At 49.1% G+C, this 26,759-nt stretch overlaps 2 protein-coding genes across 6 annotated transcripts; both read left to right on the plus strand.

The window, feature by feature from the left end:
* Positions 1-4,307: 4,307 nt before the first annotated feature.
* Positions 4,308-8,968, plus strand: AURKB (aurora kinase B; the record flags this gene model as incomplete). 5 transcript variants are annotated; one of them, XM_079725163.1, is made up of 8 exons in its annotated part: positions 4,308-4,431; positions 4,756-4,827; positions 6,456-6,510; positions 6,757-6,975; positions 7,249-7,387; positions 7,497-7,645; positions 8,360-8,534; positions 8,709-8,968. In XM_079725163.1, 8 exons carry the CDS (start codon positions 4,308-4,310, stop codon positions 8,880-8,882), a joined length of 1,107 nt encoding a protein of 368 aa, XP_079581289.1. In that variant the 3' UTR covers positions 8,883-8,968. The 5 variants fall into 5 exon arrangements, with proteins under 5 accessions (XP_079581289.1, XP_079581290.1, XP_079581291.1 ...); XM_079725164.1 differs by lacking the exon at positions 4,308-4,431 and adding an exon at positions 6,244-6,346 and having other exon boundaries at positions 4,780-4,827; XM_079725165.1 differs by lacking the exon at positions 4,308-4,431 and adding an exon at positions 6,244-6,346 and having other exon boundaries at positions 4,780-4,827; positions 6,757-6,948.
* Positions 8,969-13,719: 4,751 nt separating this feature from the next.
* Positions 13,720-15,489, plus strand: BORCS6 (BLOC-1 related complex subunit 6; the record flags this gene model as incomplete). The annotated part of the gene is made up of 1 exon (XM_079725753.1): positions 13,720-15,489. The coding sequence occupies one exon, from the start codon at positions 13,720-13,722 to the stop codon at positions 14,773-14,775; it is 1,056 nt and encodes a 351-aa protein (XP_079581879.1). The 3' UTR covers positions 14,776-15,489.
* Positions 15,490-26,759: the final 11,270 nt, after the last annotated feature.

Genomic DNA, 26,759 nt, shown 5'->3' on the forward strand with positions numbered 1-26,759 from the left:
CAGAATGGATAAATCTCACAAACATAATGTTGAATGAGAAAAGTCAGGCGCCAGAGAATATATACTGTGTGATCCCATTTGCCTAAAGGTCAAAACAGGCAAAACCAGTATGTGAGTTAGAAGTCAGGACAGTGGTTACTCCTGGGACGGGGGGGGAGTGACTTGAAAAGAAGGCTGGGGGTCCTTCTGGGGTGCTGGTAATATTCTGGTTCTTGATCTGGGTGCTGGTTACCCAGAGGTGTTCAGTTTGTGAAAATTTGTCCAGCTGTACATTTTCCAGTATGTAACTTCAATAAAACATTTTACGATCATCAGAAGTGTAGTGTACAGGCTTCTTGTCCCGCCACATGGGCAGGGGCACCGTGCCTGCTGATCCAGTCCCTGAGGATGCACACATGGACCTGGAGGGGGCCTCAGGCCTCAGTCTCAGTGGCAGGGATGTTTGGTCCAAGCCTGCAGTTTGTACCAAAGACGAACACTTGGGCTCTAATGGCCAAGAGCAATCCCCAGCGATGCTGTTTGACCTGGGAATGCTCAGGAGGAGTCTGGATGGAGGAGAGCAGCCAGGTCTTGATGTACCTACTCAGCTCATCAGCGTTGCCTCAGGTTTACCTAGAGGAGGACAACTTAGTGGGGAGACATGGGGAGTATTGGCTAGGCTCCTCCAACAAGGCCCTTCCAGAACCTTCTGAGTCTACTACTCCTTGTCCCTGGAAGGGACTTATTGGCTGACGATGAGAATTCATGTCTTGAAATTTCTTTGTGGGGGAGAGGAGAGAGGGGAGGGGGGAGGGGGGACTTCCCTGGTGGTCCAGTGGTTAAGGCTCTGCAATCCCAATTCAGGAGTCCCGGGTTCGATCCCAGGTCAGGGAAATAGATCCCCTCATGCACGCTACAACTAAGACCCGGCATAGACAAGTAAATAAATTTCTTTGGGGGATATTCCATTATCAGAAATAAAAGGACTGACATGTGTGCCTCACAAACATTACAGTATCCCAACCATCCAGCCTGAACTTCGGAACACGCTACATTCTGACCCTTCCCAGTCACTGGAAAATTCAGCTCTGGGAGTAGAATACTGACAATTGCCCCTCAAGGACACCTCTCAATGTTCCTTGGCCAGTAGCCAGAATCCCCAATCTAACAGGAACTGGGAGGCAAAAAGCAAAGCAAGAGGAAAGAAGAAAAGAGTTAGACTTGGAGGAATTTGCTCATTTACATGTTTATAAACCTGGGGAATCCCTGTGGGAGAGTGGATGCTGAGCTTGCCTCACCAAAGAGAACAGACCATAGTTTTGGATGGGGCTGCACTGGAGGTAGATTGCTGATACTCAGTGTGGACCACAGACTGGTGCCACTTCATGAACTGTTACTTTTATGTCCTAGACGAGTGTAGAATTTGAGAACTACGTATTTAAAAACTCTTACAGCATTTGTCAGAGTACTTTTATAAACGTTGGTTATAACCAAAAAAAAAATGAGCTTGTTATTTTTATATTTTTTAGATTTAATTTTTCAAGGAACTAATTTTTATTGTATTTTATAAAAGTATCAATCTGTGATAGATTGACAATAATTAAGGCTGGTTCTTCCCTATAGATCGTTTGAGGAGCACTGGGGTAAATAACAGAGATTTTGTTCACTAACTTGAACAGGCAGCTGATAGTTGCCTAGCTGCTAGAACAGATAGGTTTTGTTTTGCTTTGTTTTTTGTGAATAATGCAAATCTCAATTTTATGCTGGCCCATCAACTATTCCTGAAAGGCCAAATGTCTTCCGACATAATGTGCAAGTGGGAATTTAAAGACTCCAGGGGACAGAGATACTGTATGGGATCTAACAGGCATATCCCACCCATGCACTGTGTCCCTGACAGGTTCCAGAAAAGTCTCCCTTCACTAGATTATGAGGCATAAAGTATACTGCAAGTGACAGGATTTTTATAAAGCTCTTCATTAGTTACTCACTCTATGCCAAATATGTTGATAAAGGCACTGAAATTGAAATGGGCTCCTTGATCTTGGGAAGCAGGGTTGGGCTGACCCTGAGTGAAAACAGCACTGTACCTCCAGTGGCACATGCCTATTTCTACCACCACACCCCCGATCTTCTTTAACTGTAAGGACTGGAAGAGATACTCACGGTTACCAGCCTCCTTTGCAGTACTCATGTGACACAGTTCTAGGCAAGGAGATATCTACTGGGAACTTTTTTTTTTTTTGGCTGCTCCTTGGGGCTTGTGGGGATCTTACTTCCCTGACCAGGGATCAGACAGGGTCCCATGACAGTGAAAGCACCGAGTCCTAACCACTGGGCCGCCAGGGAATTCCCATACTGGGAACTTTTAGAAAGGCTTCTGCTTTTTCTGATAAAAGAGACAGAGACTGTTGGAATCCATTTTGCAATCGTAAGGGAAAATAAGAGAATCACAGAGAGGCCAATCCAGACCTCTAACATTGTTCAGTTCCTGAGCCAACTATCTACTTTCTGATTTCTTGTTATGTAAGAGAAAATAGATGTCTACTGTTTATGCCATTGTTAACTGAGTTTCCTGTTACTTGCAGCCAAAAGCATTGTGAACTGATATAGAAACCCATTAGGACTTATTTCACTTACATCGGGTTGAATCAAATGAAATTGGTATTTTCTGTAGGTCAGAATGATTGACTGTCAGTAGTTTTGCATCATTCAACCCAAATGACTACAAACACTCTAGGTCTGTAGATGTGTGTCAGTTAGTATGCTTTTAACAGCAAATAACAGAACTCTTAACTCAATGCATTAGAGAAGGAAACCTATTGGGTCATGGAAGGAAATGACTGAAATAGGCATCCAGACGTTCAACATTGTCATCAAGTTCTCGGGTTCTTCCCAGGCCTCTCTGCTGCCTTCTACAATGTCAGCTTCATACTCAGCCTGCTCCCTGCAGGAGCACCACCACCAGCAATGCAGGCTATGTGCTTTCTTGTCCAGTTCCAGCAGGAGAAAAGGAGCTTCTGTCCAGCATTCTGGACAAGAATCCTAAAATTCCCACTAACTGACTCATTAAGGTCACATGCTTATCCCTGAACCAGTGACCATGATCCCAGAATAAAGGGTGTTGACTGGTGTAAATCAGACAGGGTCCACTCCTGGACCTGGGATGGGGTCAGCTTCCCTCTCAGACCCACAAAACTCTAGTTGCTTTCAGGAAGTGGGAATCGCTGGGAGAATGGATGCTGGCTAGATAACCACAAAGTCCTCTACAATGTGTCTCCATCAAGTTAGCGATTTGGGGTTGGCAGCAACAGAAACCAACAACACAGAATGGGGAGACAGGTGGTTCCCTAAAGCGAAGTTAGAGTGTTATTATTAGAAGAAAGATGAAGGGTGCTGGACAGGCAGTATTTACAAATATCCACTAGTTATTTCATAGAAGGTCCCAAAATCTATTTATTTAACCCAATAATGAAATTTGGCGTCGGAAAGAGCAGAGAAGGGAGTGCGGCAAGAAGGCGAAAAATGAGGGTGGGTCCAAGCAATTTGGCCTTGGTCAGGGGACCTGCAGAGAAAGGTCCTCTGGTAGAAAATTCTTATTAGGAATATGAGTGAAAGACTCAAAGAACAAAATAATAATGACATAAGAATAAACACACCCTGGTGGTGCAGTGGTTAAGCAACCGTCTGCTGCCAGTGAAGAGGACACAGGTTCGAGCCCTGGCCGGGGAAGATCCCACGTGCCCCGGAGTAACTAAGTCCGTATGCCACAACTACTGAGCCTGCGCTCTAGAGCCCACGAGCCATAACTACTGAAGCTGGTGCCTAGAACCGTGCTTCTCAACAAGAGAAGCCACCACAATGAGAAGGCTGCGCACCAGAAAGACCCGATAGAGCCAAAAAAACAACCCCCCCAACATTGTAAATCAACTGTATTTCAATAAACTTAAAAAAAAAACCACACACACATGCAAACGAACAAGCAATAAAACTTGAATAGAGAATCTGACTTAGTATATCAAGGGTAGCATTTAAATTCCCTTGGGAATTGTGCAGTTTGTTTAACAAATGATGCTGGCATAACTGGCTCTCTGGCAGAAAACAAAGTTAAACCCTAGTTCATACATATACACAAGGATAAATTCCACAAATATCGATGACTTAAATTTTAAAAACAAGACAAAACAAAAAAAAACCCATGAGACTATTTCAGGGGTCGAGGGAAGCTTTCCTAAGCCGGAACCCGAGCTGCTCCGGCGCTCTCATTCCACTTTTTCCATTGGGTCCCTAGGGCTACGTAATGGAAACCCAGCCAATGAGGACTAGGCATGGGAGGCGTGCTCAGCCAATGGGGCCAGGGCGGGAGATTTGAAAGGACCTCTGCGTGGGCGCGGCCGGGCAGGTTCAGTTGTTTCCCAGCGGCCAGGGAGGTGGCTGTGCTGCCGGCTCCAGGTGAGCTGTCCTCCTTTCGGGGGCCTTGCGCCGGGAGAGGCCAGGTGATCCGGCAGGTCGGGGGGTCCGTTGGGCGGGCCCGCGCGCACTCTGCCGGGCTGCTGGTTGCTCTAAAGTGGAGAGAGGATCCTGGAAAGAGGTGAGGCCGGTAGCAGGGCTGGGGCAGCGAGGCGAGCTCCGGGATGCGCCCTGATGAGACCAGCTTGTAAACCTGCTCCCTTTCACCAGCCCCAGACAAGCGCTTCCGGCTACATCTGTCCGACCCCTCACTCTCTCTCTCCCTTTTTTCTGCTTCTCACGGCTCTGCTTCTCTTCTCTGCCCCGTTCCCTCCCCCTTCCCTTCTAAGGATGGCCCAGAAGGAGAACGCCTACCCCTGGCCCTACGGCAGGCAGACGGTAAGGGCTTTCCCACTTCCCCTCCCTCCACCCGCGTGGCGAGGTCCCGCTTGCAGATTTGAGGTCCTGCAGAGGGCGATCCTCTTACCACTTTCTTCCCGGCTTTGCACCAGTTTATGGGTCCCAGTCTGGTCATTTGTAGCCACATCCTATCAGGTGCTGCCAACTTGAGTTTGACCAGACTGTGAGGACCTCTGCAGAGCTGAGCCTGTTTGTCACATCCAGATGACATCTGGGACTGAGCAGGCAGGGTCTGGCCTTTTGGCCATGATTCCCAACCCTTGTCCTGAAAAAATAGGCTAGGCAGGAAATAGAAATAGACTCTGGAAGGATTTAGATAAGTTTATAAGTTTAAAAGGTCCAGGACAAGTCTAAATTAAGAATTTAGAATTTATTTTAATGACTGGTGTGAAGTAAGCATTCAATGGCTTTATTTTCCAGTTGTCCCAACACCTTTCACTGAAGAGTCTACCCTCTGATTTGAAATGCTACCTTTATTATATATATTAAATTCCCACATATATGTGGATCTATTTCTGCACTCCATTTTGTTCAACTTGCTTATTTGTAAATTCCATGCTAATATCACTGTTTGCAAACCAGTCTGTAGGGGCACTGAGGCTTTCTTCCTCTCTTGGCTAAAGAAGAAAGAAGGGGCCCTGCATGGGCTTTGCTCTCTGTTTGTGGGGCTTGAGTATCCTGGGGGGGTCCGTATGTCCCCTTGTCCACCAGCTGCCTCCCTGGTGAAGCTCTGAATGAGGCTGTCAATAATGGAGGCTGAATGAGAAAACATTGTCATGCCTACACTGGTCACTCCTAAAAGAAAGGGGTGTATATTACTCAGAAGTTGAACGTGAAAAGTGGTCCAGGGCCGTTAGAGTAGCCCTCAGTGTCCCTAAAGCCTGTTGTTGCAAAGGGGTAAATACTGAGATTTGCTGAACACTCAAGGACCCAAGGACCTTATCTGAGACTTAACAGACTGAGCTTAGGAGACCATGAGAATACTGCTGTGCTAAAACTCCTTGAATTGTGTTCATTACCCCAGCCTGAACTGCCCCCTGGGGTGGGGGGCTGGGTAAATGAGTGGTGTTATGGACAAGACTTTGAAGGTTGGACAGCCTTGGGCCTGAGAATGTGGAGTGGGCCAGGGCCAAAGAGGTGAGAGGTTAGGTGTGAGGGTAAGTCCCTATCTTAGGCTGACTTAGGTTGTTTATTAACAACTCATTTTATATGGGGCTCTGAGCAGAGTCTTGGGGCTGAGTAGCAAAACTGTGGTCTCAGTGTTCCTCTTTGAGCTGGGGATGGGGTAGGTGGGTGGGTGGCTTTATAGCAAGTCCTGAAATGCTGCTTGTAGCACATTCCAACCCGGTCACTGGGATAAAGGCACTCTCAGAGCTCCCCCCTGGTCCTTCTCAGGCTCAGTCTGGCCTGAACATCCTGCCCCAGAGAGTCCTCCGGAAGGAGCCTGTCACCCCATCTGCGCTTGTCCTCATGAGCCGCTCCAATGCCCAGCCCACAGGTAACTAGGACAAGGGGAGGGCATCGACCTGAGGGGACTAGGGTCTGGGAAAGGTGGACGGGGATGAAAATGTCAAAGGATGGCCTCAGTTTCCCTGTTCTTTCCTTAGCTGCTCCTCTCCAGAAGGTGGTGGAGAACAACAGTGGGACCCCCAACTTCTCAATGTAAGCGCCCCAAGCCTTGGGGTGGCAAGAGAGGGGGAGGGACAGTGAACAGGTAGGAAATGGGGGAGGTAGAAGGTAAGGGCAGGAGGAGTAGGGAGGCAAGAAAGCCTGATCCATCCTCAGCTCCCCTGGAAGAGAAACAGGGCTGCGGGCAGGATGGGCTGAGGTGCAGGGAGAAGGCAAACACCTCAGAGGACCGACTAACCGGTACTCAGCTGCCTACCACCCCCCCACACCCCCCAACAGGCGTTCCTTCACAATCGACGACTTTGAGATTGGGCGTCCTCTGGGCAAAGGCAAGTTTGGAAATGTGTACTTGGCTCGGGAGAAGAAAAGCCGTTTCATCGTGGCACTCAAAGTCCTCTTCAAGTCTCAGATAGAGAAGGAGGGCGTGGAGCACCAGCTGCGCAGGGAGATCGAAATCCAGGCCCATCTGCAGTACGGGTCAACGGCCTGCGAGCCAGAGTGCCCCTGGCGCCTCAACCCCTGGCTCCTCTTCCAATCCCACCATATCCGGACTGTGTTCTCTGCAGCTGTGGTCAGGCAGCCCCAAGGAGCTCTCAATCCTGGCCAGAGCCTTGAACCCAGAGAGCTGTGTCCAGTCCCCCCTTAGCACCGCCAGCCTGGTGTCCCCTGCCTGGCCCAAGCCTGACCCAGTTTGCTGCAGTGGGACCTGTCATCTTTCCCATTTCCTCATGCCAGGATGCAGCCTGATGCTTCCTCTGTCTCCTCTCCCAGGCATCCCAACATCTTGCGTCTCTACAACTATTTCTATGACCGGCGAAGGATCTACTTGATTCTGGAGTATGCCCCCCGGGGGGAGCTCTACAAGGAGCTGCAGAAGAGCCGCACTTTTGATGAGCAGCGAACAGCCACGGTCGGGGCGGGTGGGCACCTGGGGCACCGGCCGGGGGCTGGAGGCTGGGGGGATGCTGCTTGCAGCCTGAAGTCCATCCTTGTCTGACGGCCTGTCATTGGCCCCCCAGATTATGGAGGAGCTGGCAGATGCTCTGATATACTGCCATGGGAAGAAGGTGATTCACAGAGACATAAAGCCAGAGAATCTGCTCTTGGGGCTCCAGGGAGAGCTGAAGATTGCTGACTTCGGCTGGTCTGTACACGCCCCCTCCCTGAGGTATGGTGGGCCAGGAGGCCGGCCCTGGGTGTGAGGCTGGGACATTCAAACTAAAACCACTCCAGATCTTGTTACCCAGAGACATTTTGGGTTGTTCTCATGTAAATATACAGACACAGCAATATCTTTACAAAAATAGGAGACTCTCTGGGAATTCCCTGGTCCGATGGTTAGGACTCCGCGCTTTCACTGTTTTGGCCCGGGGTTCAATCCCTGGTTGGGGAACTAAGGTCCTGCCAGCTACGTGGTGCGGCCAAAAAGAAAAAACAAAACCAAAAAGAGGAGACTCAGTTTTGCCACCCAGGTTTCTCACTTGAAATATATTGGGACCTTCTTGCCATATCACTGAGAATACTCCCACGTCATTTTTAATGCCTTCATAATATTGCATCGTAGAGAGGTAACCTGATTAATGTAAGCAAGATGTGCTTGATGGACATTTGAGATTTTTCCTTTAATTCTAAGGTGAACGTTGCCCTCATATCTGATTATTTTAACATACAGCCCTCAGTGTGGAAACGCAGAGGCAGTGTGTAAGCCCACCTCTGGGGCTTTGGTGTATGTCTTCGCCCCACTCCTACCCCAAAGGCTCCATCAGAGCCTGGTTGGAACACTCCCCTGGCACATCCTGGGGTCTCTGGGCTCCCTGTCAACTTCAGGGAAAGGAGAGAAGGTCTGGATCTGGGATCCCTGCCCACTCACCCCCCACTCCAGGAGGAAGACGATGTGTGGCACCCTGGACTACCTGCCCCCAGAGATGATTGAGGGGCGCATGCACAACGAGAAGGTGGATCTGTGGTGCATCGGAGTGCTTTGCTACGAGCTGCTGGTGGGAAACCCCCCCTTCGAGAGTGCTTCCCACAACGAGACGTATCGGCGCATCGTCAAGGTGGGAGGCTAAACCCCGGGTGCCTGGCTGGGGTCGGTGCTGGCCCAGGGGCCAGGGGCAGGGAGTGGGCATATCGTAGTTGTGGGGCTTATGTCGCTCGCCAAATAAAATGGGCAGTGAAGGGAAAGCAGCCAGGATGAAAGCTGGGGTCCTCCTTCTCCTTTACCTCTGCAGGTGGACCTGAAGTTCCCCCCTTCCATGCCTGCAGGAGCCCAGGACCTTATCTCCAAGCTGCTCAAGCATAACCCCTCAGAACGCCTGCCGCTGGCTCAGGTCTCAGCCCACCCTTGGGTCCGGGCCCACTCCCGGAGGGTGCTGCCCCCCTCTGCCCTTCAGTCTGTCCCCTGAACTGTCCCTGTCATTTTCTCAGTTGTGTCTGTGTGTCTGTATATGTGTAGTTAGGAGAAGGGGTCCCTGGCCTGTTCCTGCATCTGTCTTCTACCTCCTCTTTATCTAATAAAGGCTGAAGATTTTTGTACTGATGAGTGTAGATGTTTACAGGTGGAAATTGCTGTGAAGGAAACCGTCACCTGTGGGGAGGAGGCTGGGGAGTTGCCCATGCCGGGTGCCAGTATTGGCATTGCATCACTGCCCCTGGGAGCACCCTGCCCTCTCAGCTCTAACCCCCACCTGGTCAGCTCCACCCCACCCCCAAGTCTTTTTTTTCCCCTGCTCTGACTCCCAGACCTGGGGATGCTAGGGACTTCAGCTCCATTCTGCTACGCCTGCACACCAACCATCTCTGCCCACCTTCTCTTACTACTTGCTCTTACTTGACCTCTATTCTTTCCCTCTTCTGGTTCACTCCTGCCGATCCAGGAGCAATTGAACATTGTTGTACCCAGAAGTTGTTTGTTTTTCAGCTTTGATGAGGATCTAGCACAGGAGTGAATAGAAGCAGTAATCTTGTTCCTAACCTAAGGTTTGAGGTTTCACTGCTAGATATATGATGCTTGCTGTAGATTTTTAATACATGTCCTTTATCAGGTTGAGGAAGGCCTGGTCGCTTCCTAGTTTGCTAAGGGTTTGGGTGTTTGTTTTGGGGTCAGCCGCAACAGTGTGAGGGATCTTAGTTCCACGACCAGGGATCGAACCCACGCCCCCTGCAGTGGAAGCGTGGAGTCTGTTGGGGTTTTTTTGAATCAAAAATAGGTGTTGACTTTCACCTAATGCTTCTTCTGCATCTGTTGATTATTTGCTCTTTTAAGCCATGTGGTGAAGAACATCAATAAAGGTTTTTATTTTCATCTCAGTTACTCATGCTATATTCAATTCCTAGGGTTGCTGTAACAAATTACCACAAACTCGGTGGCTTAAAACAACAGAAATGTATTCTCTGACAGTTCTGGAGGCCAGGAGTCCACAATCAAGTTGTCTGCAATGCCATGCTCCCCTCAAAGGCTCTAGGGGAAAGTCCTCCCTTGCCTCTTCCAGCTTCAGGTGACTCTGGGCACTTCGTGGCTTGTGGTTGCATCACTCCAATCTGTTGCTTCTGTCTTCACACAGCCTTCCTGTCTTCTCTCTTTTCTCCTCTGTGTCTTATAAGAACACTAGTCATTTGATTTATGGCTCACCCAGATAATCCAGGATAATATTGTCTCACGATCCTTAATTACATCTGCAAAGACTCTTTTTTCCAAAAAACATCGCATTCATAGGTTCCAGAGGTTAAGACACAGACATATTTTTGGGGGGGCTACCATGCAACCCACTACATATGCCCATAGATTAAAACAAATGAACGATGTTATAAGGCTTAAAAAAAAAAAAAAAAAAACCAACAGTCTGCCCATTTCTCTTTCCCCACAGACAGCCTATTCCAAATCCTTTTATGGTTTTGTTTTGTTTTTGGTATTTACCGTGTATTTCCAAATCACAGGCTTCTGTTGCTACTTCTTAAGTTTTCAGTTTTAGGCTCTAGTTATTGTTTTCCTGCTACATAATGTACGGATTTCATTCTTTCACTCCACTGCCACCATACACATGTGCATTTTCTGTCCCTACATCCTTCTGATGTAGTTATATCAAAATTTTGGTTAGATTTGTTAGTTTGACAATAGTTATTGAATGCTTTCCACAGTCCAGGCACTGTTCTAGAGGCAGGGGAGTGAATAAATAAGAAAAAAAAAAATCCTGAGCTCAGGAAGGTTGCAAATCTAGAGGATCAATGTCAGTATCCAGTGTGTATGTTATGACCATGAGATGCCAGCCAAGCTGACTCATGACATTCTATACCTTTCTTTTGGAATAGATGTCCCTGAAGTCAATAGCCTGTGTCATTTTCTCACCCCCTCTGAACAGATCACACCTCCAAATTCTCCCCCAGCCTGAGCACTTAAAGTTATCGACATTCATCAAAGTGTCACTTCATTGCATCATATGGGCCTGAGATGGAGTATGAAAGGTAAAAAAAAGCCCATTCTTAGCTCATAGGCCACATAAAAACGGGTGGAGAGCTGGATTTAGCCCACAGGCCATATTTTGCTGACCCCTAATGTAGTGGACACTGTTTTGCTCCCCCATAGCCCCTCCTCCGTCCTCCATTGTGTTGCTGCTACTTCAGTTTGGAGGGAACTGACCCACCTCTAGCTCCAGGAGGAGCATAATTGTTCTAAACTAATCAGTTAATTCTTCGATCACCTTGCCAGAGTGATTGCTTCCAAATACCAAATCCTAAGTCAATAAAACATAGTATCACCCTGACCAAAGTGACTAAATTGGGCATGTGATCCAGTTTAGGCCAATGAGATGTGACGAGAGATTAACTGGGGCTCTTGGGAAAGATGCATCCTTGTTCTTCTGTGAGGTCTAACTGAAGCCAGTCCTTTCTCCCCTTCTGGAAGGTATGAGTATATCAGCCAGGGCTTCTGGTTGCATGCAACAGAAAACAATTCAGGTTCATTTAAGCAGAAACAGACCTTATTATGAGCATCCTGGGTAATTCATGGAATCTCTAAAAGGACTAGGCTTGGAGTCTACACAGTCAGGAAAAATTCCACTGCAGAAGTGGTCCAGTAGACCATGGTGGAGCCTGAGCCATGTGCTAGGGAAACTGGGAAAGTGACTGCTTGGTATTCCAGCTTTTGTAGTGGGAGATGGGCTCTGCCTAATGAGGTGGGAGAGTCCTCAAACACCGGGATTCAGATCCTGGGAGGCCCAAGAGAATGACAAATGATCGCAGTTATGGACTGAATATTTTTGTCTCTCCAAAAATTCATATTTGAAGTTGAAGCCCTAACTCCCAATGTGATGGTATTTGGAGATGGGGCTTTGGAGGTAATTAAGTTTAGATGAGGTCATGAGGGTGGGGTCCTCATGATAGGATTGGTGTCTTTATAAGAAAAGCCCAGAAAGCTAGCTCTCTCTCTCCATCATATAAGGAGACAAGAAGGTGGCCGTCTGCTAGCCAGGAAGAGAGACCTCACCAGGAGCAGAATCAGCTGTCACCTTGGACTTACAGCCTCCAGAACTGGGAGAAAAAAAAAAAAGATTCTGTTAAGACACCCAGTTTATGATATTTTGTTATAGCAGTTCAAGCAGACAACTATAATCCCCAAAGAATGACAAATGACATAGTGCCACCATGAGGAAGCCTACTTGGGATAAAGCTACTCCCTCGGAAAGAAACCAGGCACTTCATGACAGCCTTAGGGCACTGAATGCAGGCTTCTCTGACACCTTAAGACCATTATTGTATGACAATAAATTCCTCTTGTTTTTGTTTGTTTGCTTTTGTTGATTCAACTTGTGTTTTCTGTCACCTGCTGAATACAGAGCACCTGCTTGCTGAGGAGTAAAAGGAAGACAAGGGTGTGTGTGTCATTCCCAAAGAGAGGGGGAGAAGCTTACAGTAGACCACTGGTCTTATCCTGTATTAGTCAGGGCTCTGGGTGCAAGTGACAGAAACACATCTTGAATGAGTTCAAGCCAAAAGGGGGAAATTAATGGCTTAGGGTCATTTAATTAATAAATATTTATTGAGCACCTACTATACGCTAGGTACTGTTCTAAGCATTGGGGCTACAAATGAGAACAAAACCGATAGAAAGTCTTACCTTCATGGCACTTACATGAGCAAGTAAGCAAAATATATAGTATGTCAGATAGTGATAAGTGCTCCGGAGAAGAGGTAGGGAAGGAAGATGGGGAATTGCTGGAGAAAGTGGTTGAAATTTTAAACAGACAGTAAGGGGAGGCCTCACTGAAAAGATAACATTTGAATAAGGACCTGAAGGAGAGAAGGGAAGGAGGAATATCCAAGGTGAAAATTTTTCTTGGTAGACCCAGCCTCACAAAAAGGGGAGGGCGGGAGGGGAGTTGCAAGAGCAAGTGTAAATCCCTGAGGGGGCAGCATGTCTGTCTTGTCACAGGAACTGTGAGGAGGCCAGGGCGGCTACAGCAGGACCAGTGAGGGGAAGAGAAGGAAGAGATGAGATCAGAATGGTACCAGGGCTCTGACCTTCAGGGCCATTAATTTATTGAATATTTTACGTAGTGGCAAAATCACACACCATCCTCCAAGCGGAGAGAGACTCAGACCTGGAGGGGACAGGAGACAGAGAACAGACTGCCAAACACACAGGAAAGCCCTGAGGCCCGCTTCGCTGTCCACTATGAGTCGCTCTGGGCAATCCATCTGCTCGGTCTGTTAGCCGAGGACGATGGAACGAACCATTCAAGCTCTGCTGAGAATTCTGGTTTCATCCTTCCTGATCAAATGGTTGCGGTTGAATCCCGACGGTCCAAGCAGGATATACTACTTCCATCCCAAAAACCTCCTAGGAACCCCAATTCTGGTCCGCACTAGAAGTGTTTGTTAAGCAGCAATTGTGGGCGTGACAATTGTGGGCGGAAAGAGTCCGAGCCCCGCCCCCGGAGGACTCAGTTATTTCAGGATCTTCACCTTTAAGATCCGCCCCCTCAACTTTTTGAAAGGGTGGGGCGACGAGCGCAGCTGTCACCTTCTTCTTTCCACCCCGCTGGCTCTCACGTGCGTTCAGTCGTTCAATAACAGCTCCTCTCCTGGGACTTCCTGGTTGCCGGGACCAATCAGAGTGTTCTTCCCGTCCTGACCATTGTGAGCCCGAGGCCAATCGGCGCGCCTCTACAACGCCCCTTAAAGGCGCCGCCAACGCCTCCCGAGCCGGGGCGAACCAATTCCTCGGCTCCTGCCCCCAACTGCAGTATGGAGTCGCCCCGGGGGCGGCCTGGGCCCGAAGCAGGCCTTCTAGCTCTGGGGGAACAGCAAGCCGCGATCTTCGGTGGCGGCCCGGGCCGAACGGCCTCTGATCCGCCCTCAGGCCTCCGGTTGTCCGAGGAGGAAGAGGTCGAGAACGTTGGGGGCGCGAGCCGCCTCCCCAGGGCGTCCCCGAAGACTTCGAGCTGCAGCTTCGTCCACCCGCCGGAATGGGAGGCTCCGGAGGAAGAGCCGGGCCGCGGAGGGACGCCTTCTGGGGCAGGGAGCAACCGGGGGGCGCCGGGTCCCGAAAACGACTCGTATGCGTCCTCCCGGCGCAAGGACCCTGAGGACAGGCCTGAATCCGAGGGCGTCTGCCGTCGAGGGAGCCCTGGAGGCGGCGGGTTGGATGTTGAGCAGGAGAAGGAAGACGACGACGAGGCGGCGGCAGCCAGCAGGGCTGGCCGTTCCTTCTCCAGCCGCCTTCAGGACAGCCGCAGCCTGGACGGGTTGAGCGGGGCGTGCGGCGGGGCCGGGTCCTCAGGGGGTGCAGAGTCTGGCGCGGGCGGCGGGCGGCGCGCCACTATATCCAGCCCCCTGGAGCTCGAGGGCACGGTGAGCCGCCATGGCGACCTCACCCACTTTGTCGCCAACAACCTGCAACTCAAGATCCGCCTGAGCGCCGCCCCTCAACCCCCGCCCCCTGCCCCTGCGCGGCCCTGTTCGGCGCCCCCACCCACTCCGGCCATTCCTCCCATCGACCCCGACGTGCTGCGGGACCTGGAGAGGCTGAGTCGGGAGCTGGGCGGCAGGGTGGACCGTCTGCTTCGCGGGCTGGGTGGTGCGGTGCAGGAGCTGACAGCGCTGAGCGTGGGCTGCATCCAGACCTACCGTGATGCCGTGGACTCCCTAGGCGAAGCTGTGGACATGAGCATCAAGGGCATGTACACCCTGCTGGCGCGCTGTGAGGAGCTGGAGAGGGCCCTGCAGCCAGTTCAGGGACTGGCGCGCCAAGTCCGGGATATCCGACGCACCCTGGAGGTGTTGGAGGCCCTGTGCAAGTGACCGGGAGGGTAGGAGAGGCCTGGCAACGCCAGGGTCCAGCAGGATCCTAAGGACTCTTCAGGGAGCCCTGGTGGCACCTGCCCGCCGATGGGAGGCCTGTATATTGGAGGCTCTTCCAGATACATTTAGCAGGCCCGCGACCACTAGCTGGGCCTTATGCAGGTGTACACGGGGAAGTTCTAAAGCCTCTCCTGGTGGGTGGGGATGATGCTCTGCTTCTATTCAGTTGGCCACCTGCAGCTACCTTGTTCTCCCAACTCTCTTCCCTAGTTAGAGCACCATCTCTGGGAAGCCAGGGCTTTAGGTCTGGGCTTGGGAGACATGACTGCCATATGTTCTCAAGAAAGGATAACAGGGGAGGCTCCAGCCCCACTGTGGCCACCCTGACCTCCAGTGGTCACATCTCAGGTGCCAGGGGCTGTGGGAGCTTGAGGGGTCCTTGGCCACACACCATGCAGACAAGGATGCACACTTGCAGATGGATAACCCCCTGCTTCTGCCCTCTGGCCCCCTGCCCTCCCACTTCCCCAGCCATAACCTGGGTGGAGCTAGAAGGAATGTATTGCATGGTAGAGGGGGTGAGTTGGGAGGGGTCTCACTGCTCTCAGGGTTCAGACAGAATTGTTGCTGGGTTTGAAGCCCACCTGTTGTGGAGTGTTCTAATCAGTTTTGGCTTTCTGAGTTTTTGTGGAATTAAAGTGCTGCTGCTGCTAAGGGTGAGACTGTGTCTGTGTGGGGTTAAGGGATTGATGAGCCAAAGGTATGGGCATGAGGGTCAGTCTTTCCGTGGAGTTTTCTTGGGCCGGTGCTGCGAGTGGGGTGGGGGTCCCAGGCCACATGGGGAAGGATATGGTTCCTGCTCCTGAACAGCAGAACGGAGGGGAAATGTAAGACACAGATCTGGGCTCAGAGACCCAGTAAAAGCAGAATCAGAAGCAAGGTGATCCAGAGAGAAAGGGAAAGGGTCGTCTTCTCAGTTCCTGAAGAGGACAGGCAGGGCCTGGGCAAACTGGACATTTTGGCTCTGGAGAAAGACTGGAAACACTTGCTGGCTCCTTTCTTGACCCCATTTCTCACACTCTGCTGATCAGTGCCATATGTATGGCCTGAAACAATCTGGTACAATCCCGGGCAGCCTTCCGTTTACAGTCACATAGTAAATTCCAGGAGACCCCCGTTATGGTCAGGAGATTTAGAAACCGAGATCACAGAAAGAGATCCAGTTTCCTTAACCTTTTCTCCTCTCAAGACACTACAACTTGGAAAGAATTTAAACACGTTTCTCTTTGGGGTGTGAAAAGTTCCGGGATTATACACATTTTTAAAACACTAGAGTACTGGCCCGTACGGGGATCGAACCCGCGACCTTGGCGTTATTAGCACCACGCTCTAACCAACTGAGCTAACCGGCCAGCTGACAGTACCCTCCCAAAAATGAATCTATGTAAAGTACAAATTACCGATCAGTCCTGTCTTCAGGAAAATTTTAAAATGGGTAAGATTGTTTTGGGAGACAGGAAAACTGAATACGAAAACGGAATCACTTATCGTTTCGGGAAGCAACATCCAAGCCAAAACACTGACAAGCACAGATAATGCTACTATGGGGCTTGGCGGCAGATCGAGGTGCAAACATACAGCTTAAGACTGACAACATGCACGTAGCGTTGACGCACACAACCGGAAATAGAAAAGGCCGCCTGATAGCAACTGGCAGATTCCCGAAGAGATGTGGAAAAGTATGTATATAAGCGCCAGATGACCACAGCGCTTTCCTTGCGGTGTTTGCAAAAGGGAACCAACACCTTCGGAGGCACCGCTGGGATTCGAACCCAGGATCTCCTGTTTACTAGACAGGCGCTTTAACCAACTAAGCCACGGCGCCTGACTTAAATATTTTTCCACCTCGTTTCCCTGGCCAGGTCAGTTCTATGGCAGGTGACTGAATGCCAGGGTGCCTTCCTCACCGACATTTGGCCGTACTGGAAAACAGGGTAGAAGGGACGAAATCCGCGGCTGTAACCGAGAGAGGGTGAAGGGGCGACACAGAAATTGAATCCTGGCAGACCGAAGGTAAGAAGAGAAATTCCTGAATTATAAAAATCGAAGGTAGCCCGCAGCAACCGCAAACCGACGAGGATGGGATTCGAACCCACGCGTGCAGAGCACAATGGATTAGCAGTCCATCGCCTTAACCACTCGGCCACCTCGTCCACGACAAGAGAACTTCGGATCTCCTCTCTGGGGTCTGGACTCTTCTCAGAGTAAGCGTGAGCCCAACTACGTCGCGAAGGGAGGTGCGTCCCGAGAGATCCCGCCCAGCGACTCGCAGAGCTCTGGTTGCCGAGCGACCTTCTAGCTTGCGCCAGCGCCAGACCCTCTGAGTTGAGCGGTACGGAGCGTGCGTCAGTCCTCAGGAGACCCGCTATCGGCCCAGATTTACAGTACCCGGATCTACCACAAAAAATACCGCGAGATCATTGCTCTCCCCCGACGGGGCGACTAGAGACTTCGAGCCGGGACCCTCCCCTTCCGGCCCCTACAAAGTGCTTCTTTTCTGACTTGCGCAGTGGGGCTCCAACCGAGTTGAAAATGAGAATAAAGAAAAGTGAGCCGCACTTTAGAAAGAGGTAAGCTGACCCCGACGTGATTTGAACACGCAACCTTCTGATCTGGAGTCAGACGCGCTACCGTTGCGCCACGAGGTCCGCCATCCAGACAGCTGGACAGGTCCCCTCATGACGAACGGTCAGGCTGACGGGTCCCGACGATCGAGGCGCAAGAGCCGAGGGCCTTCCGGAACTTCTAAAATCCCGCGGCGTGGTGCCTGCGCTCTCCCTCCGGCATCGTGGGACCCGCAGGGCACGGCTTTGCGGCCTCCCGGCTCAGCGGTCCCTCCGACCCCGAACCCGGCCTCCTGCCGCCAGCAGGCGGCCCAGAGCTGGTTCCCTGGGGGACCCAGAGCTCACAGCCCAGCGGGGACGGACTGGCACAGAAACATGTGGAAGGACGGATACCGGGCGGAATCTGGTGGAGCAGTGCCAGAGCTCCGGCGCGTAGGGTCAAGAGATTAGCTCCCCCAGCGGCGGTCTCCTCCCGGGCTGCACACTACAGTCGCCTGCGGAACCTTCCAGATAGCTAAGCACAGGCCCCAGATTTAGAGATTCTGATTTAAAGGTCCAGGGTAGAACCCCGGCATCGATAACTTTGTCAATTTTGACAATTCCGAGGAATCATTTACCTACAATGAAATGCACAGATCTGAAGTGTTTATTTTGGTGAGCTTTGACAAAGAACAAAGAAAGAAGACCTTTCCTTCAACCTAGAAGGTTCTTTCGTGTCCCTTCCCAATCGATCCCCGCCGCTCCCTTCTCAGAGGCAGCCACTGTTCTGATTTCCATCGCCATAAATGTAGGTATCTTTTGAAGCTCCCCAGGTGAGCCAGAGCTGGGAACTTCTGAAGAGTGATACCGGAAGCTTGCAGAGAGCCCCCATTTGCTTCTTGAAGGGTAAGAGGAGTTCAAGGGGCCAATATGGTGAAAGAAGTCAGGCTGTGTCTCACTCCTTCCAAGCTAAATGCCTGCACTTTCTGCGTAAGGGCCATCCCGAAAGTTATCAGGGACCAGGGACAAGTCAAAGCCCGCTGAGGAGCCTGGCCTTAATTGACTTGGCAACATCTTTAAGAGCCTTCTCCCTTGGTTGTCAGGACACTGCTGTCTGCTGACTTTCTCCTAGCCTCTCGCCCTCCCCCCTAGTCTCTTTTTCTGTCCTTTTTGCTAGGAGTTTTGTCTTGTGTCCTCATGCTACACACCTTCCCTGGAGTCAGCCATCACCTGTGTGCTGAGGACTCCTGAATCCCACTCCCAATCCCAATGAAGCCTCTGGATTCAGATGTCTAGGGCCTGCTGGACACCTTCACTTGACCCTGTCATCCTTCTGAAACCCCGCACCTTGGGTGAGACTGGAATCCAGTCGCACCTCAGATGGGACTCGAATCCACAATCTCTGGCTTAGGAGGGGACTCAAACCCACAGTCTCCCAGCTGAAACCGCACACTTCCTCTCAGGACTTACGAAGCTCAGGTTCTTTTTGTCTCAGCACAGAAGGAATTCAGCAAGAAGCAAAGTGATAGGTAAAAAGTAGATTTATTGAGAGAGAGACACACTCCATAAATGGAACGTGGGCCATCTCAGAAAGTGAGAGCTGGGTGGTTAGTTTTTATGGGCTGGGTAATTTCATAGGCTAACAAACAAGTGGGAGGATTATTCCAACTATTTAGGGAAGGGCGGGGATTTCCAGGAATTGGGCCACCGCCCACTTTTTGTACTTTTATGGTTGGCCTCGGAACTGCCATGGCGCCTGTGGGTGTGTTATTTAGAGTATGCTAATGTATTACAATGAGCCTATAATGAGGCTCAAGGTCTTCTGGAATCTTCTGCCATCCTGGACCAAGTTGGTTCTAACCATTTTATGTCATATCCTTAACGACTTTTTTTTTGCGCTACGCGGGCCCCACAGCTGTGGCTTCTCCCGTTGCGGAGCACAGGCTCCGGACGCGCAGGCTCAGCGGCCATGGCTCACGGGCCCAGCCGCTCCGCGGCATGTGGATCTTCGCGGACCGGGGCACAAACCCGCGTCCCCTGCAGGCGGACCCTCAACCACTGCGCCACCACGGAAGCCCTAATTTTAATTTATTTATGGCTGCATTGGGTCTTCGTTGCTGCGCGCGCGCTTTCTCTAGTTGCAGTGAGCGGGGGCTACTCTTCGTTGTGGTGCGTGGGCTTCTCATTGCAGTGGCTTCTCTGGTTGCGGAGCACGGGCTCTAGGCGCGCGGGCTTCAGTAGTTGTAGCACGTGGACTCAGTAGTTGTGGCTCGCGGGCTCTAGAGCGCAGGCTCAGTAGTTGTGACGCACGGGCTTAGTTTCTCCGCGGCATGTGGGAATCTTCCCGGACCAGGGCTCGAACCCGTGTCCCCTGCATTGGCAGGCGGATTCTTAACCACTGCGCCACCAGGGAAGCCCTATGTCATTCTTTTAACGGTTGTGCCCTGCCCCCTTCCCTCCTGTTTCACCATCACCTTCGGGTTCAAATACTAATTTATTGGTTGGGCCCCCAAGGCCAAGTGCTTCTTAAGCATGTGGGTCCAGGAACCAGGTAGCCAGTGTCCATAAGCAGGCTTTGCTAAAACTAGTTGTGTAACTTGAGCTTGTTATTGAACCTCTCTGTATTTCAATGTCCCTACCTGTAAAATAGTAAAGATTATAATCCTAAAGATAAAAATAGTAAAGATTATAGTAGATAATTATTAGAACGTGGCTGGTAATCACCACTCAATTATTATGGTTGTTGTTATAATAACTCTCTGGTCCTTGCATGATTCTTCAGCCACTGCCTCCTCCCCTCCCTTGTGACAACGCTGCTGCCTTATTTACAGTCGCCTAAACTCACCTTGGTCAGAGCTGTCTCTGTGCCACTGTCCCCGGTATTGCTTGATGGTCTTCCTGAAATGGAGCAGGACCCTGCGGGGCCCTCCTGGGCACAAATTTTCCTTGTGCCCTGTTTCCCCATTAGCAGGAAATAGGCTTCATTCAACCTCCCTGACCTTCCCTGGGTACCAAAAGGGCAGATTCTAATAGTTGCTAATCAAGGAAGGGAGGGAATGTAGAAACAAAGGAGGAACAGTCAAGAAACAATAGTGCAGCAGCATGGGGCAGAGTCCTGGTTCCTCCTCAAGGAAAGTATATAACAATATATCTTTGAGCTCATCTGAAGGAACAAAGACCCCCACCCAGATGGAGGATGGTAACTTCCGGCTGAGCACAACACCGCCCTGTTACCTCACCACCAACGAATCAGAAGAAAGTCTGAACACAGTGGAAGATAACAAAGACTACGACCCCCTCCCCTAATGATTACCTGCAATTAGCTTTCCCTATCTCCCTTTAAAAACTTTCATGGTCCAGCAGAATCTTCAGAGTTGGTTCTGGGACATGAGTCCACCTTCTCCCCAGGTTGCCGATCTCCTGAATAAAGCAAGCTTTCCTTTCCAGCCAACACTTGTCTCTCAAGTATTGGCTTTAGCCAAACCTGAGTTCGGCAATATTCTCAGTCCTTCTTTACCTGGCTGACCCTTACGTACACCTCCAGACTCAACTGAGAAGCTCTCTCTTCCCCAATTCTTCCCCCACCTGGGAAAGGAGGTCCTTCCTGTGTCTCCTCCAAGGTAACACTTAAAATGCCACCTTTTAATATTTTGCCCACTTGTTTCCCTTACTACACTAAGTTACTCAAGAGTAGGGAATATGCATTCCTAGCACCCAGGAATATGGTGTGTATTTAATAAGCATTTGTGAACTCAGTGAGGGATAGCTTTAGCAGAAGTACTAGAGTGGGCAAGAGACTGGCTTGTAGAGGAAGGAGTCTGGGTAGTTGAAGAGCATGAAGTGAAGTGGAAATTGTTGCTAGGAGGGGAGGTTGAGTCAGTGAATATGGTACCAGGGAATGGGAACATGGACTTGATCTCTAGGCTCAGAGAGTTGCTGTAGCAAGTGAGAAGTATGATTAGTCCAGTGTCACTATCCAGAGTACTCTCTGATGTTGAAATCTCCTCCATTCATCCTATCAGTTTCCAAATATTTTTTCTAATTGTATTTTTTTATCATTAAAAAAATGTATTTATTTATTTTTGGCTGCGTTGGGTCTTCGTTGCTGTGCACAGGCTTCCTCTAGTTGCAGCGAGCCAGGGCTACTCTTCGTTGCGGTGCACGGGCTTCTTCTTGCGGTGGCTTCTCTTTGTTGTGGAACACAGGCTCTGGGCACTCAGGCTTCAGTAGTTGTGGCTCGTGGGCTCAGTAATTGTGACACACGGGCTTAGTTGCTCCACGGCATGTGGGATCTTCCTGGATCAGGGCTTGAACCCGTGTCCCCTGCATTGGCAGGCAGATTCTTAACCACTGTGCCACCGGGGAAACCTTCAGTTTCCAAATTTTAGAAACGAATAAATTATTCTGTCCAGAGTTGCATTGCTACATATGGTAGCCACTAGGGTGGCTATTCAATATGGGGCTATTCAAATCAAGTTAAATTTAAAAAATTCAGTCCCTTAGTCCAAATAGCCACATTTCAAGTGTTCAGTAGCCACAGGGAGCTAGCTGGCTACCATACTGGACAGAGACAATATGAAGTATTTCCATCATCATGGCAAGTTCTGTTGGACAGTGCTGATCCCAAACTGAGACAATCTGAGACTCAAAAAGAATAACAACTGCAATGCACTGAAACACACAAAAGATGTTAAAATCTAACAACTAAAAACAACTAATTAGTCACTTTGGGAAGATACTGGGGAACCATTATTCTGAAAACTGGTAAATAATGGAGTGAAAATCACACATTTATCCAACCTTTCCTGTATGACCTGTATCTCATGGTAAACAATGAGTCGACAAGGGCACATTCTTATTTACAGGAGAATCCCAGGTGACAAATGCAGAAGGAATGATAGAATTAGGACATCCCCAGTTTGCAACCCCCCCCTTGAAATAATGGAGCTAGGCAGTGACGATTAATTAAACCAGTAGGTGAAAAACTGATGGGGAACTTTACAGTGATTACCTCAGTCTGACTACACCTGAACCCACTGCTCAGATTAAAAACCAGAAAAAGAGAGACAAGCAAGCATGATGTGCTGCCTGTTAAAAGTCCAAGGCACAGTCATATACATTTTCAAGACAAGAGATCATACATCAAAATGGCATACTGATGTATTACATAAAGTTCACCGAGGTACATAGTCCAGGTAAGCACTTACAAAGTGACCGGCAAGTCACCATGACGCCCTACAGAGTTGGGAAAGAATGCTATTCTTTTAAGAAGTTTAAAAAAAAAAAGTTACACTACTAGCATCAGAAGAAAGGGGGGAAAATTGATCTTTACCGTTGAGCAGCCACTTCTGTCTTTGAGGAGCTCTGGCTAATGTGTAATGCAGATACACACTGCACATGAGAGAGAGAGCGAGGAGGGCCAAACAAACACACAGAATTTTATGTTTAGTTTCTCTTGGCCTGCCTTAAAATATAAATTTTATTTCATCACCAAAATGAGGGAATTCAAGGCTAAGAAAGCTGTATAACAAATGTCTTCATTAGTCAGCTACCCCTTGCACAAGCCCCTTTGTTAAATCTTCACAAATAATATTTCTTTGTCAAAAAATGATAGGGGCGGGCTTCCCTGGTGGCGCAGTGGTTGAGAGTCCGCCTGCCGATGCAGGGGACACGGGTTCGTGCCCCGGTCTGGGAAGATCCCACATGCCGCAGAGCGGCTAGGCCCGTGAGCCATGGCCACTGAGCCTGTGCTCCGGAGCCTGTGCTCCGCAAGGGGAGAGGCCACAACAGTGAGAGGCCCGCCTACCGCAAAAAAAAAAAAAAAAAAAAAAAAAAAAAAAAAAAAAAATGATAGGGGCTTCCCTGGTGGCGCAGTGGTTGAGAGTCCGCCTGCCGATGCAGGGGACACGGGTTCGTGCTCCGCTCCAGGAAGATCCCACATGCCATGGAGCGGCTGGGCCCGTGAGCCATGGCTGCTGAGCCTGCGCGTTCAGAGCCTGTGCTCCGCAATGGGAGAGGCCACAACAGTGAGAGGCCTGAGTACCGCAAAAAAAAAAAAAAAAAAAGATATATAAACAGCCTGCTTTGGTCACTTTGGTGGTCCCATTTCTATGAGACTTCCCTGTGTATGAACGGAATTGTTTTTTTCCTCCTGTTAATGTCTTGTGTCAACGTAATTATTAGATCAGCTAAAAGAACTCAAGAGAGATGGGGGGAAATTTCTTCCTCCTGGACAGAATTATTTCGTGATGTCTGGGATTTGCTTCAAAATAACCCAGTGGGACTGGGAGGGAGAGTATAGCTGAAAAAAGGTTGGTCACGTGTTGGTAATTGCTGAAGCAGAACGGTAGGCTTCAAATGGGGTTTTCTTTATTTTTCTTTATCTTTACATATATTTGAATATTTCTGTGATTTAAAAAATGTTTTTCTGAATTCTTTTATGACCAGTTCAAATGTTGGGACATGTGAGTTCCAGCCCTGGGACGAGTGGCCCCCTGGGGAAGGACACCTGGCCACCAGCAATACCTCCTATGGCCACAGGGTGGCTCCAAAACTCGCTTTTGTGAGACTTTGTAGAGCAGGCTTCCCTGAACCAAGGTCATGGAAAGTGACGGGACAGACCTAAATGCTTGCTGTTTACTAATTCACAATGTGAACTGTCACTGCCCAGTTCTTACTATCTATAGGTCCCCTAGGCAGGAAGGCTATTATGAGCAGAATACCCCAAACTTCCAGCTGCTGGAGCCCAAAATCTAACAGTCATCTTTGACCGCTCCCTTTTTCTCATCCACCCACAGCCCCGTGTTCAGACTTTATCTTCTAAGGATCTCTTGATTCCTTCCACTTCACTCCACCTCCTTGACTCCACTCTGGTCCAATCTCATCCTATCCTTCCTGGTTAACACCATGGCTTCTTCACAGACCTTCTGCTTAAAATCTTAAAATCCATTCTCCATGTTGCAACCAAAGTCATCTATGTATGTTATACAAATCTGAGTCTGTCCCTCCGCATGGCTGCAAGGCCATGTCCCTTGTCTACCCATCCCACCTCGCCCTGATCTCTTCTTCCCCTTCCATTATGGGCTTCAGACACACTAGCTCCCTTTCTGTTCAACAAATACACTGGGCTTGTTCCCACCTAAGGAACTTTGCACTTGCTGTGCCTCACCTGGAATGCTCTTTCCCCAGATCTTCATACAGCTGACTCCTTCTGTTCATTCTATTTGCTCCAGGGACCTTGGAGAATCTTGCAAAAGCGGGTCATGGGCTTTCCTCACTTTCACTCTAGAACAGTGCTTCCTTTACCTGTGAATAGTCAGACCCGATAAACTGGGGGAGCGTGGCTCTGAAGTCCTGGGCTTTCTATTCTCAGTGAAAAGTTCTAACGAGGACATTCTCTTCCATAAAGGCAGTAGAATTATCAAAAAATCAGGAAATTAACACCGATACAGTACTATTATCTAGGCTAGAGACCTTATTCAAAATTTTCCAGTTGTTCCACTAATGTCCTTTATGATAAAAAAAATTTATTTTCCTGATCCAGGACCCATTAGGATCACACATTAAATTTCTCATGTCAAATTTGTCACGTCTTTTTTTTTTTTATTGAAGTATAGTTGTTTCACAATGTTAATTTCTGCTGTAAAGCAAAGTGATTCAGATATATATATATATATGGATATATACATATATTCTTCTCCATTATGGTTTATCAAGGATATTGAATATAGTTCCCTGTGCTATACAGCAGGACCTTGTCGTTTGCCCATTTTTGTCACATCTCTTTGTCTTTCATGACCTTGAGGAAACATCTTTTGACTATCTCTTTGACTTATGGATTTTTTCACCCACTGGTTTAGAAAAAAGGAAATCCATTTATTACATTGGGGATCTGGAAGAGAGAAAAGCATTTCCTCTCATTTTTGACCACATTTCCTAAAACAAAGTTTAAGAACAAATGACCCATTTTCAAAGAAACTTTCCTTGATCACATTATTCTAATATTTCCCTTAAAATTTTTTATTTACAGCATTTATTATCATGCAGGTATATTATTTGTTTGCCTGTTTGTCGTCGATCTCTCTGACCCCAGGAAGGTAGACACTTCTGACTTGTTCCTCAAGAACATGAGGCCAGCACAGTGCCTGGGACTTATAGCTAGTCAATGAATATTTGTTGAATGAATGCATGAAGAAATAAAAAATGCCTCTAAGGTTTGTAGTTTAGACCCTCCTAGAAGCACTGAGATGAAGAGTAGTGATAAAAGAAATGTTCACATGTTGAGGTATGGGGAAGTCATTCTGGCTTAAACATGAGTTAACTTGAATTTTATGCTAACTAAAACAGCCTGTTTGTGACCTATCAAACATACATTGTACATCTGCTTTAATTATTAAAGAAAAGGGCACACTGACCAGAAGAATGTCCATGTTAAAAATAAAGATTAAGTGCCCCTCTTGGGATGCCAATGCTGGTCCTCTTTTGATGATAAGACTCCCTTCCCAGGTGCCAACGCCATACTGACTCGCTGTGTACTCATGGTCTGTTCTTTTTTTTTTTTTTTTTAAACCATGAAGAAATGTAACCCTTACTTGTTTAAGGTACTTTGTTCTGACCAGATATAAAACTGTACTGGAAACCATGCTTCCCTGGGGCAGTTTCTCAGAGTGATCTGGGAAGTGGGCATCCGGGCTAGTCCTTAGTTTGGTTCAAATAAAACTCTTTTCTATTCTTTTTTTTTTTTTTTTTTTTTTTTTTTGCGGTACGTGGGCCTCTCACTGTTGTGGCCTCTCCCGTTGCGGAGCACAGGCTCCGGACGCGCAGGCTCAGCGGCCATGGCTCACGGGCCCAGCCGCTCCGCGGCATGTGGGATCTTCCCAGACCGGGGCACGAACCCGTGTCTCCTGCATCAGCAGGCGGACTCTCAACCACTGCGCCACCAGGGAAGCCCTTCTATTCTTACTATAGATGTTTATCCATTATTATTCTTGACAGTAGGAAGAGAGATGATCTGGTAAGTGGGTAGGAAGGCCCCTGCGAGGTTGTGACTAGACTGTGAGCAATGAATGCGGGCAAGAACTTTCCGTTCTGCAGGGATCCCCTTTGAGGCCCAAAGGTCAGTGAGGTCGCGATAGTGAGAGATGCTCGGACTGTAGTTGGGCTAAGTCGTGCCCACAGCTCAAAGAGATAAGGAAATCGTTGCAGAGTCTGCATCTCCGCCCTCGATCCTTCCCTCCCAGGGACGCAGGGTTTCATTCTCTTCCTCCACTCCCCGCTCCACCCCCTTTTCTCGTCCACTCCCTTCCCTAAACACGCCTCTCATCCACACCCTAATTCAGGAGAGCGGGCCATTTTCTGCACTCTGCAAATCCCTCACCAATC

The sequence above is a fragment of the Hyperoodon ampullatus genome (assembly GCF_949752795.1).
Source record: "Hyperoodon ampullatus genome assembly, chromosome: 19".
Taxonomy (NCBI): Eukaryota; Metazoa; Chordata; class Mammalia; order Artiodactyla; family Ziphiidae; genus Hyperoodon; species Hyperoodon ampullatus.